At 30.9% G+C, this 14,722-nt stretch overlaps 1 protein-coding gene across 1 annotated transcript; it reads right to left on the reverse strand.

The window, feature by feature from the left end:
* Window positions 1-1,504: 1,504 nt before the first annotated feature.
* slim (scruin like at the midline) lies at window positions 1,505-10,407 on the reverse strand. The gene is made up of 2 exons (XM_075360977.1): window positions 8,990-10,407; window positions 1,505-6,455 (listed from the first exon to the last, which is right to left on the reverse strand). Exons 1-2 carry the CDS (start codon window positions 9,761-9,763, stop codon window positions 5,952-5,954), a joined length of 1,278 nt encoding a protein of 425 aa, XP_075217092.1. The 5' UTR covers window positions 9,764-10,407; the 3' UTR covers window positions 1,505-5,951.
* Between the last annotated feature and the right edge of the window lie 4,315 nt (window positions 10,408-14,722).

Consider the following 14,722-nt stretch of genomic DNA (forward strand, 5'->3'; position numbering starts at 1 on the left):
ATTGAATATGAATAGAAAAAATTTTTGTAGGGTAATTTCTTAAAAATTGAACAGTTTCTCAGCCTTAATTTTTTTTCTGGGCTTTTAAACATAACAGTATAGTTATTTTACATAAAATTCAAAGGTAAGTTGCCTTACCCTTTAAAAATTACTCTCTTTTAAAAATTGTATTTTTTTTCAATTTTCAGCTGCAATATCTGTGTTGGGAGACCTCATAAAAATCTGAAAATTCCATGCATAAATGTATCTGCACTATACCTATATATACAGTATTCATTGTGTGTATTGTACACAATCTATATTGTTAACAGTTATTTGTTAGTTAACAGTGCTAATGAGCCACAATTTCTCTTAGATAGGTACACAGGATTACACAGGCTCACTGAAGCATCTGCAACCTGTGTTTTCTTCCCCCTTGACAAATATTTGTCCCACTTTACTGTCTGCTCTTTACTAATGAAGTTGTCATAAAACTGTGTATGGAGTTTTTCCTAAAGACATAAATCAATTTAAGTTTATAGTGAAGAAGAAAAAGTGTTGTTTTCTTTACGAATAAACTCAGAGGTTACTTTTATTTACTTTTACTTTATTTCATTTTATCATGAAATAAAATGTTTGAAGTTTGGCCTTGTCTTGTTTGGATCCTTTCAACAAAAAAAGAAGTAAAATGCCTATAACAAAAGGTTATCTCAAAGTTATCCAAAGTTATCTCAATAGAGATAACTTTGGATTATTAGTCTATGATTATAAGCATTCCTGTCAATATTTTACCAGGAAGATCATTGTATCCAACATGATAACTCTAAAATATTTGCTGTGGACAAAGAAAGGTATGGTGAAAGTTCAAATAAAGGATGTTATGATTTACCAGAAACTATAAAAAAGGTAGATTCAGTTTGTGGTATTCTAGGTTTATCGCCTGCTTGTAAAATTAGGAATTTAGTGATGAAAAAAGATCTGTAGCCTTGAAAACAAAAACTGAAAAACTTTGTAAGTTTCATTTCAAAATTCGTACTTCTGATCCAAATTGACATTGTGCTAGTTAAGATCAAAATGTTTATACCACTAGAACATAAAGTCAATGATTGATGGTTCCAATCTTGAAGTTGATTATAAAAATCTGTTGGAAGTTCTGGTATGCAAAACAGATAATTATAATTGTGTACGATGGTAAATGTCAAGAATGTCTAGGCAAGCAAGTTTTGGTTAACATGTTTGAAGATTCAATGCCAGACAAAGAATACAAATAATGGAAGACATAAAACAGAACTGAGATGATGACAATTGTAAAATTACGAGAAGAATTGTTTGAAATATTGATTGTTAAACTTGAAAATTTAAAGATTCATAATATATTTAATTAACTTTGAAAAGACATTAAAAGTGGTATCTGCATGAGCCAGTTTTTTTAAAAATTAGATTGTAGAAAAAAATATTACTGTTGACTACATAAATCTGAAAACAGTATAAAGGATAAATTTAAAAAACAACTATCATGTAAATAATTATATTTCATTATAAACTTTAATTCTTACAGCACAAAATATGTTAATGTGAATAGTTCGCTAGTTAGATTACGTCGCAAAATTATATTAAAATATACAATATAAATACATAATTACAATACAGAATTTACAATACTATTATTATTTTAATAAATTCGATGCAAACAGTGCACATTTGTCTATAATTACTTAATTTAGCATAAACAGAAGGCAAATTAAATGTTTCCTTAATAATTTTCATTATTACGGTCCCAACAAACCAATTCTATTCTCATGAATAAACTTACCAAAATTAGTAGAGCTTGAAATTTTTTTAAAATGAATTCTCACAAGCATTTACAGCTATGGTTATTACCCTCTTATAAATCTGAACAGAATACCTTGAAACTACACCCAGGGTTGTTTAATTTCCATCTATGAGAACAAGGTTTTTAAACATTGTTTCAGTTTGAGTGTTTTTAAACCCTTAAATTTGTGCGACATGACATCCTGAGGAGAGGTCTTCCCAGAACCATAGTTGTACGGGATACAGTTTAACATCTTATCAACTGTTTTAGGAAAAAATTCTTTTTACACTTGACCTATTATCTAGAATAAATGTTATATCCAATATTTGTTTACTTATGCTGAATTATTTCTAATTATGGTAATTCAATATTGCCCACATACATTAATTTTGGGGTCAAAAAGTTTTTTAAGTTGATTTTGAAAGCTGAAATTGTGTGCCTAACTCAATACCACCTACTATACACATACCAGTCAGTATCCTCATGCAACTTTCTACTAAGAATTCCTCGTTGGTAAAGATAAAATAAACATTATCTTACCTTAAGAGAGAAATAATTTTCATTATTTCCTTTTATCTAATGTATTTATAATTCCTTAAAAAGAATCATTGTAGGGGATATTTTTAATTGATAATGACTTCTGAACCAAATGAGGCTTGGCTGATAAATTTTGCACATTAGTGTGCTACACGGAGACAAAAGGTACTATTGAGTTGGGTGTGGCAGCACATGATAGCTAAAATCCACCTCTACAAACCTGCGATAATGTGTTGAAATCCGTTTACCAGTTTGTTTTCAGTAGCAGTTAAAATGGAGCAGAGTACAGCCAATATTTCAACACGGTTAAAACAGCCACAGTGATTAAATTTTTAACAGCAGAAAATGTAAATTCTACAAATATTTTTTTTCATTTAAAAGTGGTTTATGGTAGTGAAATTGTTAACAGGAGTACTGTGAATATGTGGGCATTGAAATTTCACAAATAGGAAGCTGGTAATGTGACAACTGAGGACACACCTCACAGCTAATGATCAGTTTCTATGACTGACAAGAAACAACGAAAGGAGGTGGATGATTTGCTTCAAAGTGACTGGCGAATCACTCAGCAATACATCGCTATTCATCAGGCACATCTAAAAAAACAAGTAGGCCATATTATCAAGCAATTGGGTACTGTAAAAAATGTGCATGATGGGTACATGCAAACTCTCTGATGGCTCTCTGCAAGCTTAAGTTTGGCCTATTTTGCATTCTGTGTGACTTTCAGTTCTTCCCTCATCTAAAGAGGGATTTCAAAGGTAATCATTACACCACCGACAATGAGTTGAAGGAAGCTGTGGCCACTTGGATCTGAGAAAGTCAGCCAGAATTTTTCAGTGACAGTATACAAAAACTTGTCACATGTTAGGGAAAGTGTATCAATGTAAATAGGGATTATATTGCTAAGGTATTGTACTTTTATTTCATTCCAATCTCTTTTCATTCCTGTGCTACGCGTATATGTGCAAAATTTATCAGCTGAGCCACATAATAATAATTCTAATAATTTTAGTTGTATAACAGAAAACTACTTTACTTATATAATAAGAAAATAAGTTAATGGAGAATTGATTACTGGTAGAGACGGACTAATTAAAGACCCAAAAAAATTGCAATGGTACATTGCATTATCCAAAATATAGCTTTTATAAAGAAAAAAAAGATTTATTGGCAGGGGACTTCCATATGACCAACTTTTCTGACTTCACTTTGTCAATGACTCAAATGACAGATCCTTGTTATTTGTCTATTGCACTTTGCAAAGTTTTTAAATCAACAATAATGCTGTTAATAACGAACTCCTTACAAGGTTCTGATAATGAAATATTGTCAAAATCTGTCAAGTTAATGTACTAACAAGCTAATAAAATACTGTCAACACATTACTTTAACAAACCTTTTTTTTAATGTAAGATTATAGGATTCTATGTAGAAAACTTTAAGAATAAAAAAGTTCACAAATACTCAACAAGAATTATTATATTAAAGGAAATTCAGAACTTGAAATAAATGTTTTATTCATATTTATTTTGGATATTTTACTTTCATATTTTTCTTTTGTTAGAAATATTTGTTAAATCTGACTACAAACGGTGGTTTAGTTGGACCAAAATGCCGTTGTGGAAAATATTTATCTTAGATATTCTGCACTTCTATAAAAAAATTGGCTTTGAATCAAAACATAGCTGCAAAGTGGTTAATATTCATGATGAGCAACTATCCTGCAGACTAGTATAGAACTCTATCCACAGTCACATTGACAATGTAGCAACGGTATTCATTATCCCACCATTTTCTTGATTATGAGCTTATATATTGCCTAACCACTCTTTGTATCCAAGGGTATTTACAAATTTACTTACATACAAATTTTAGTTATGCTAATATTATTGTCCATACTTCACATGAAATGAGAAATAAAACAGAACAAGCAATAATAAAAATGTGAGGAAAGTCAGCATTATTATTGATGAATCAAGCAACCACAGTGTTTGTGTAAAACATGTTTTATTAATATGTTTATGTGTTGTTCTTTACAGAAGATTCCTAAGTTATTTTCTTTTTTTGGGAAGTAACGAAACTTAATGCAAACAACAGATGTTATAGAAGAAAGTGTTAAACCTTAACTCTTATGGCACAAATGAGGATTTTCTGAAAGTGTCAGTTCCAGCCAGAATAAAATTGAAAGAAGAGCAAAAATATCAATGATGGAGAGGTACCGTACAGAAATAATTGACCCTCTGCCTCTGTTTTGGATATCATCTATAATGATGAGAGTAGTGGAAGCCTTTGCGATTTTTTCCACAGTTTTGATAAGAGGAGAAACATAAATGATATTGTTACATATATAGAGACTGGAGAAATTTTACTTGAGCTGAAGTCTTTTATCAAGACTATTAACCCGTTCCCATTTCAACAGCAGAAAGTGAACAAGCTTTTAGTACAATGAATGAGATACACACTGAAAAGAGAAATAAGTTAATGATTTCAAGGTCATGTGGACTTATTTTCATCAGCAGCATTGGACCTCCTGTGTGCATGTTTAATCCAGTTTCTTATATAAGGCTGCAAAAGGGGAGACGTTCAGCTGATTAAACAATACACCAGAAACACAAGGATGCCAATGTTGACACTCAGTACAAGTTCAAATGGAGACTGCTAAACTGATAAGGTGAGTTCAGTAAATATTTTTTCTCGCTAAATCATTGCTCCAAAGTACAGTTTTTCAACAAAAAAACTTAGGCTGATACAGCATCAATCTCAATTAAGAGAAGCTGAACTGTAATTTTATAAGCATAACTTTAGATTATGATCTCAGCATAAAACATGATTCAGCCAACAATTCATTACCGCACAACTGTGGAGTACTGTGTTCACAGATTTTGTAAATTTTTAATAAAATTTACAATTTTTTTTAAAAAAAGGTTACACCCTCTAACAAAAATACAAATTTCTAACTTTGATGATATTGAAAACATATACTCATTATAATACAATGAATCTGAAAGCTTTCTGCCATTAAATTTTGCCCTACTTGATTAATGTAAAATAGTAATTAATAGTGAAATGTTCAAAACTACAGCACACCTGTCAAATTTTTAAATTAAAATCCAGAAGATTTTCTCCTCTCAAAACGAAAAGATAAAACTCAGTATAAACGTTTCACAGATAGATCATAAACAATATTTCAAGTGAAATATATGTTAGTAATATTTTCTAAGGTAAATTACTGTATTTTTTTATATTTTTGGGGTCCAATTCCACATAACTTCTGCTTCTGATAAGAAATAGTGTAATAGAACAACAAAAAAACTTGCTACATAAGAAAAGAAAGAGCATGTAATGCAGATTTCACCAGAACAAAATTTTATTAACTCAAGTTTAAAAAAAAAATTCACAGTTCATACGGATTAGATTTTGATATATCAAGAAAAGAATCGTAATTCATAAAAATAATTTAAGAACTTTGTAGAATCTTCTGTAAAGATTTAAAAAGTTGACAAATGTGCAATCGGATTGTTTGACTACTGCAAAAGTTACAATTATTATATTTTAATGCAACAGAATGACATAATATTAGATAAATACAATATTTATAAAAGAATAATTTTTTTTAAATTTACCTGCTGTTGTTTATCCTTTGAATAAATTCACTAGGTATTCCAGAATTAAAAAGAAAAGAATCTGAATACATATGTAAATTATTACTGTAAAACAACAAAGCTTCCCAACATATTTCTTTCAATTTTGGAATCGTAACCCACATAGCATAAACATCAGCTGTACGACAAGAAACTGAATCAGATGGATTAAAATTTGCATTGCCACCAAACGTATACACCTTACCATTAGGTGTTATAGCACTAGTATGAAAATATATAGGATATGGATAACTATCACACAGTTTGTTCCACTGAAACGTTGTCAAATCCAGACGCCAAACATCTTTAAATACCATATACTTATTATACCCGCCAATAATATATGCATAAAGTTTATCATCGATATCACTAAACTGTACACAGCTATGACATCGTCTTGCCAGTGGATATTTGTGTTCAGAATCCGGTACAGTCTTGATGCTTTCCCAACCCCTAATCATCAGATTGAAAGATGGAATTACCTGCAAATTAAAAATACAGAACAAAAATCATTAATTTCACAACATAGAAAATGAGGTAAAAATCACCAATATCTAAAGATAAAAAAAAGTTACTTATTCATTGAATAGATCCTTCAAATATTTTTATATTAGAGAATGCTAAGAGTTTTTCCTACACATTTATAAATCCTTGAATGTTAACAAAATTATTGTTCAAATAACTTAGAGATGTTCACTGCCTACTGAGCCTACAACAATAAATAATATTTAATTAATCTGTGATATTATCCATATAAAGCAATAAGCAAGCTACTTCTGTGACATTTCTCATATAAAAAGATGAAAGTTCAAACTTACCATCCACCATTTTCTTTTATTTAAAAATACTAAAAAATGTATTACTTATCAAAGTTTTGAAAGCTCAGTTAAAGAATAATGGGGGATGGACTGCTCGACTGACTTCTTGCTGCCAGTATATATCATCCCTTCCATTGTACTATTATTTTTAGCAATTCATATTCTAGATAGAACTACTTTGGATCTACGTATTTATGCTTTCTAAACTTCGAGTAACAATGCTGTACATTCTATTCTGACATTTAACATTTTTAAACTTACCCTGTTGCCATCAAAAGCTAGGAAAATTATATATTGGATAGTTGCTGTCACCTTAGTGCTATGAGAATTTTTAATTTTTCATCTAAAACCAATAAAAGGTTAAGGGCAGGATTAAAAGGACCACCTATATGTTGTATTTGTCTAATATGTTGTTTTTATCAAATTTAATATTATTTCATATGTGCTGAGGTTTATTTTTATATGTTTATAAAAATTGCATGCTGTAATACACGTTTTTTATCAGTTTCCTTTTTAATGATATGATTTATGGAATTTGATTTTGATGGCAAGTGTCTGTATAAGTGCTCAAGTGCCTTATATCTATTTGTAAATGTCATTCAGCCTATCTAACAATCTATTCAGTGTTACCAAAGCAGGTTATTTAATATACTTTTAGGTTGCAGTTGCATTTTGTTTGCAACTGTGACGTTTAATCTGTTTGGTGATACTTAAGATAATTTTCCTAATCTTTTAAGACAGGTACTACTAACAATAGTGAAACAAGGAAAAAGCAACCAATAAATGGCACTACGCAAAAACCTAATAAAGGGTGGTATTCCACAAATAAGAGATGCACACGTAAGATGTAATATTGTTTACAGTATTAATGTTTTTAGTAACAAGGCAATATATAGATTTTTTTTCTCTTAAATTTATTACCGAATATGATGTCCTTCTAAGCCTCTTTGAAACTCATAGAATCAGTAGGTTACAGCAAATAAATAATTATTTTCCGGGAATATGGCAAATAATTATTTGCCAGAAGATATAAAATACTATCATCTAAGGCAATCAATTTCATATTTATAAGTAAATTACTATTGTATTATAAGTTAATTATCATTTATAAATTACTATTATTTAGAGGCCTATCAAAAAGGGTCTGTGTTTTGATTTATTTTTCCCATTGTATTTAATTAATTATAAATCAAAACCACCAAATAAAGTACACTAAAAAGAACCAATTTTAGCACTTTCAAAGTCAATATTTCATCATCAGCAGTTTAAAATTATAAATTACATATAAATCTGTTTATGGTGCTCTGTCATTTAATATCAAAACCTCTATCCTTTACCATACCATGACATGAGTGATACATTTTATTGAAATATTATGTACCATGTTATCAATTCTATCAATTTATATATAAATTGATATATAAATATCAATATATTTTATTTATATTTAAACTGGTTCTTTATAAAGAACCGTTGTATTGTGTTAGTTTATATTTAGTTACTCTGAAAAATTATTATTGAAGATCTGGTGATTTTTATATATATACATATAATGGTCATAATCATGGCATTTAATTTTATGTATGCCACAAAGTTCAACTTTATTTTGAAAGACATTTTATAAGAAATGTTATATTTATTTTTACAAAACTTGAAACTTAAAACATTTTTACAGTTATCATTATTATTATGATTATTTGTGATTTTAAGTGAGGTTTTTTCAGACATATAATTTATCAATGAAATCATTGTTATAACCATTTTTGTAGCTTCCTTTATATATCTGATTTCTTTATTCAATTTTCTTCCCATTCTTATTTGTATATATAAAATCTAAAAATACAAATAAGCATAGAGCATTTAACATTCTATGCTCTATATATGCATATTTTTTGTATATATAATTTTAACTACTGACAATGAAGTATTGACTACAAAAGCACTAAGTTGTTACTTTTTAATGTACTCTATTTGGTGGTTTTGATTTTATATAATTTTATTATCAATTATATATAAATATAAATAATAAAAGCACATCACTCACTGCATTTTTAAATTTGTATTGTATATTCTATCTATGTATACAATTACCTTACACTACTTTGTTGTAACTTTTTAAGAGGAATATAAATTTTACACAACTTTACATTACATTTTTAAAATAGCAAAGTTTAAAATAACACACACTTAATACTTACCTCAAATCCGTAAGCAACTTCTGCTGTGCCTCCTCCTAAAACAAATATTCTATTACCATCAAATGCAAGTTCGTGACGATATCGGCCAGGAGGTTCTTCACATCCTGTATTACACACATAAATTTGTTCCCACACTTTGCTCTGTAAGTCTAGACAATGAATGTCTAATGAGTACTCGTAACCTGTAGTTCCACCAACTGTATATAGATATTTATTATGAAATACTATTGCTTGTCCATACCTAGGTGATGGTACATCTCCTGAAGCCTTTACAAATGTAAAAGAAAGATTATTCTGCTTAGATAAGTCACAAAGATATAAATCATTGCTACAATGTGCTCCAAATGGTACACCTGTTCCACCAAACACCATTAAAACATTACCAGCCAATGTGACAGCATTTGAAGCCAAAACATCTGGTATGTGGGCACAACTTAATTTAGTCCAAATTCTACTAGCAAGATTTAATTTCCAAACTTCTCTAAATAATGGTTTATAATTATCCCAATCTTCATCATTTTCCGTGCGACGATCGCCAGGAGAAACCTTTGGATTAAAACCACCATAAGAATACAAATTCACATTGTCACACGCGATTCTATGGCCACTTCTAGGAATTGGAATTTGTTGTCCGTTATTGTTACTTCTAGAAGTAACTGGCAGACATTTTACAAACTTATATGGTTTGAAACTGTAAATAACTTTGGGAAACGTAAAACCTTTAGAAAAATAACAGTTCGAATTATATTTTACATCCTTTTCACTGTTCTCCATCTTTCGGTTTTTACAGATATACAGTAAAAAGAGTAATAATTTTTATGTATTAAGCACCTAGACAATAAATTCTGTTCATAAGTTTAAGCAAAATTAGGAACAATCAGAAAAAAGTGAGGTTAAGAATGAAAGTAATGTTAGTCTTGCTGATATTCATTGAAACAATATTTTGTCCGCTTTTCCATTAAAATCGGAACAGCCACCATTTTAATCAGTATCAGCACAAAATACAAGTGATGAAATATACAAAACCATCTGTTTCAAAAAACTAACACTTAAATCAACCGAAGCAGTAATCCTAGTTCACAACTTCTACGATAACACCTGGTTTCGTCTACCTTCTGCGTGCCTACACCTGATTGCTATATGCATAAGAGTGAAATATTGTCACTAATGACGTCTATTGACATACTTAGAACTTTCAAAATTTGTAAAATACTAATTGATAATTTATTTATAATTATTATTATACGCGGTTAAATTTTACTTGGAATATAGTAAGCTGGCATTTTTATCAAGTGATTTAGTAATTTAGTTTCACATTGTAGTTCAGGTTTAGTCGTTCGCAAAAGAATTAGGCTGTATCAGAAAGCTCAAGAATGCACCTGCAGAATAATAAGAATATAAAAACAAATGTATATCTCTTCAAAGTTTAGAAATCGTAAGTACATAAATTTGTCTGTAGTAGTGTTACCACTGTTAAAAGTACTGTGGAGGGGATAGTCAATGGAACAGGAGTCGAAAGTAGCAAGAGTTCACAACGGTTGTAGTAAGAGTATGTGATCTATTTTGCTTTCCTATACCCGTTTTACAAAATTGCTCATAACTGTTTATACCACTTTCGTAGGTTGTCAGCCATCATCCTACCCCGATTTATTTTGTGCGTTTTTCAGGCAGAAAATTGCAGTGAAAAATATTTTTAAAATTCCAAGATTATTACGGTACATTTGAATCAGATTAATAAAAAATGCTCAAAAAAAGTTTTTTTTTAAATTACAGAAATTTTGCAAATTGAAATTATTAAGTACAAATTAATGAAAGCTGAAACCGATAATAATATTTGAAATATTGATTACTAAAATACGAACACAAATATTTATTGCTTAAGCCAAAAACCGGTAGTATCTTACAAAATTGCTTGAAACAGATTGCGATCATCCATTTTCACTTTTTTCATAAGAATTCGCAATAGCGGATTTCGTTGAAATTTCCTTGTTATGTCTGATTTACAGCGCATTTTGTTTTTGGCTGCTCAGTCCCTGTAACTAAATCAATGAAATTCTGCGAATGGTTCACATTGTAATGTACAAAATTCCTGTTAAAATTACATATACCATTTTTATGGAATTGTTAAGGAATCCATGCAATGTATTCTACTATAATCGTCAATAACATATCTGCAAAACGATTATCTATTGCAAATATGGAACATTCCCCGTTTCACGGCATAGTCCTCCGAACACCTATTGCTCCTGAGGAACTCTGCTGACGTTCTTCCTCCCTTTTTTAATCCTCCACGTCTACCGTTAGGGATTATTTCAGAGGATGAGATGAAATGGCAATTTTGTAGTGTGTGAAAATGCCATGTCTGACCGGGATTCGAATTCGGGACCTCTAGATGAAAGGCCGAGATGTTAGCTCTCACGCCATGGAGGCCGGCTAGTTCTTCCTCCTTACGAAAAGACTCGTCGACCTCTACTCTGAACCAGTTACGCGATTTGATTTTAAAAGCGGTTTGCACAAACTTTACTTAGGTAATTGTTCCAGTTCCGCTGATATTGTGGTTGATATTTAATTCGCGTTTACGGAAGGCTCTTTCGTCATTTCATAGCTCCATGAATAAATAAATAGCAAACATTTTTCAGGGCTTAGTTTTAGAGACCTGCAACCATGTATCTCGCTGCCGCCGTTCTCGTTATTCAAAATATTTTGCATTACATCGTGCCCCTAATTACACAGTTATGTTCTGAAAAAAAACCAGAATGTTGAAACAGACGGACACAATTCATTTTATCTATTGATAAAACAATTCAAACACATTCGTAAGAAGATTCATAGTGTTGCCGAATTGTAATTATTACTACAGTGCAACACTTCTCAAACAATTTATATTGTACTAACGTAATTTTAAAAATGCATATCAAACAATCCAAAGTACAATACCCCGCAGTACAATAATGTATTAGACCTGTATGAACAAGTTTGATAAAATCTAAGTTAATAATCATAATTGCACCAATTAACTAGTTGGTTAATAATTAATTAACTAATTTCACCCGTCTTGGTGGGGACTATCTTAAAACTTATAGGATTGAACATGAACTTGAGCTGTACATTTTTTTAATACCGTCTTTTATACGTGCAGCAATAAATGTAATATAAATTGTGAGTTAATGATATTCGATAGTGGGAGGATAAGAGAACGACGCCTTTAATGTCTTTTCCAGATTTAACCACAGGTTAGGATGAGAAGAAACTTAAGTCGAAGCAAATATTTAATAATGAACGTTTACAACAGAATAATTGAAGAAAATCAAGAAATCCAAGAAAGAAACTTTCACTACGTCTGAAGAGAATGAAAAAAATTAACATACACGAGGGATATCTCTAAAGTAAAGACCGCTGGGAAATTTCTCTCCCTAAGGTTGGCGAACCTCGTGTCGTTCATGGCCACGCTAGTAATGTACACGCTCCGTTGTTGTCGTGTCATAAGTTGTCGCGTTGCAGTGTCTTTGATTACCTATGAGTTATTACGTTATAAAATGAATAGGAAAATCGATATTGTCGCCGATTGTGAAATACATAGTCATAGGTTTTTTAAACCATCACAACGTTAAACCGGCTGAGATTCATAGGCAGTTGGTTGCTGTGTACGGCGATAATGTAATGAATGAAATATCCGAAAATGGTGGGAAAGGCTTAGAAATAACAGAATTAACGTGCATGATGAAGAACGTTCGCGGAGGCCCTCGATAATCACTGAGGACTTGTTGAAACGCGTCGATGATGAAATCAGAAAAGGTACAGAAAGCTCAATGATTTCCGACCTGGCCCTTTATCCTGATGTTTCAAGAACTGTTATTGGTTGCATTGTTCATGACCGTTTAGGTTTCAGAAAGGTTTGTGCACGTTGGTTGCCGAACGTCTTAACGGAACGTCACAAAAAATTCCGAATGGGATCTGCTTTGGAAGTTTTGATGCGCTACTCAGAAAAAGGAAACGAGATCAACTTTCATTCAATGGTACCGGCGATGAAACTTGGATTTCGTATTACACGCCAGAAAGAAAACGGCAGTCAAGTGAATGGCGTTATCCTCAATCACCAACAAAGGTCAAGCCACAGACATTTGGACGCAAACTGATGGCCATAGTCTTTTGGGATCGGATTGATTTCATGCAACGTGTTACGTCTATAAATGCAGAAGCCTACTGCGAAACTCTACGTAAGTTATAGTAACTTACGTTCAAAATCGGCGGTTTGGGCGGCTGACCGACGCCGTCGTCCTGCTCCACATTATTACATGTCCACATGTTGCGGGTCCGACACGGAATTTACTGAAAACATTTGGATGGGAAATTTATGATCACCCACCATATAGTCTGGACTTAAGCTTCTTCTGATTACCATATGTTTGGGAAATTGAAAGAATTTTTGAGTGGTAAGCAATTCGCGGATTACGATGAACTTAAAAATGATGTTAATTAGTGGCTAAATGGACTGGCATTAGAAGAATACGACAAGTGTAGTTTGAAGCTGGTGTATCACTGTGATAAACATCTGATTATATAGAGAAGTAGTATAAGTTAAGTAGTTTAAGAGAAATAAAAATTATTTATAATGTTTTTAGAATAAATTATTTTACAATGAAACGGTCTTTGCTTCAGAGTAACGTCTTGTACATATGAATCTGAGTAATATGGGTTTTAGATGGAAGAATGCTGAAAATAATAGGAACATTTTGATATAAAAATATGATATAAATTTAAACAAGTAAATTATTTAAAGCAAATAAAATTTAGAAAGGAAGAACAATTATTCTTTTTCATACAGTCCAAAACAAGTAAAAAGTTATGGTTGGATTGATGACTCTGTTAATGACTACAAAAAACCCATATCCAAAGGTTCAAGGCTGATACTGGTACACAGCAGTAGTGCTACAAGAGAAGTAATGAATGCACTTGATTTTTAAATTGTACCAAAAGTAAGGAGAATACTGACAACTAAGAAAAATGGTTAATATCAAATGTTCCACTTTATTCAGTTTGATAATTGCCAATGTTTGCTGAAATAACATAAAATTACAAATAAAGCCAAATTCATACTGCAGAAGACAAGAGCTTTTAGTATGCTACAAAACTGAATATTCAGTGCCCAACAGAATGATAAAAACAGAACTGAAGGAATTAGTATGATTAAAATCCTGCTCTAAAGAACATTATTTTGACAATATACTGAATTTATTATAGTCATATTGTTTTAAGACTGCCACTGTACTATCCTAAACTGAACCTGATTGAGCTAATTTAGCCAAGAATAGATAGTAAATCTACAAAGAAACGATGTTAGATCAGTAAAATATAATAAGAACAAAATGGTTGAGAAAACATTTTCTGAATTACCAGTTGAATATTGGAAGCAGTGCAGGAAATCTGCCTTCAGAATTTTGAACAGAATTTAATATGAAACTGACAGAATTGCCAGCATTCAAAACAAAAGGTTTACTATAGCTAACAATAATAGCTAAAGCAGTACCAGTGAATCTCAGTCATCAAACAATAGTGATACAGATGATTCAGATGAAATAGAACCCTAAATTAAAAAAAATCTTATCCTTGTTTCTTAGTTTTTAAAAAAAAGAGAAATCAAAATATTAAAGCCTAAAAATGAATAAATAATATGAAATAAGTGTGATTAAGTAAATAAGAATAACCCAAAATAACTAGATATATAAATAAAAC

Source organism: Lycorma delicatula, chromosome 3 (assembly GCF_047948215.1).
Source record: "Lycorma delicatula isolate Av1 chromosome 3, ASM4794821v1, whole genome shotgun sequence".
Classification (NCBI taxonomy): Eukaryota; Metazoa; Arthropoda; class Insecta; order Hemiptera; family Fulgoridae; genus Lycorma; species Lycorma delicatula.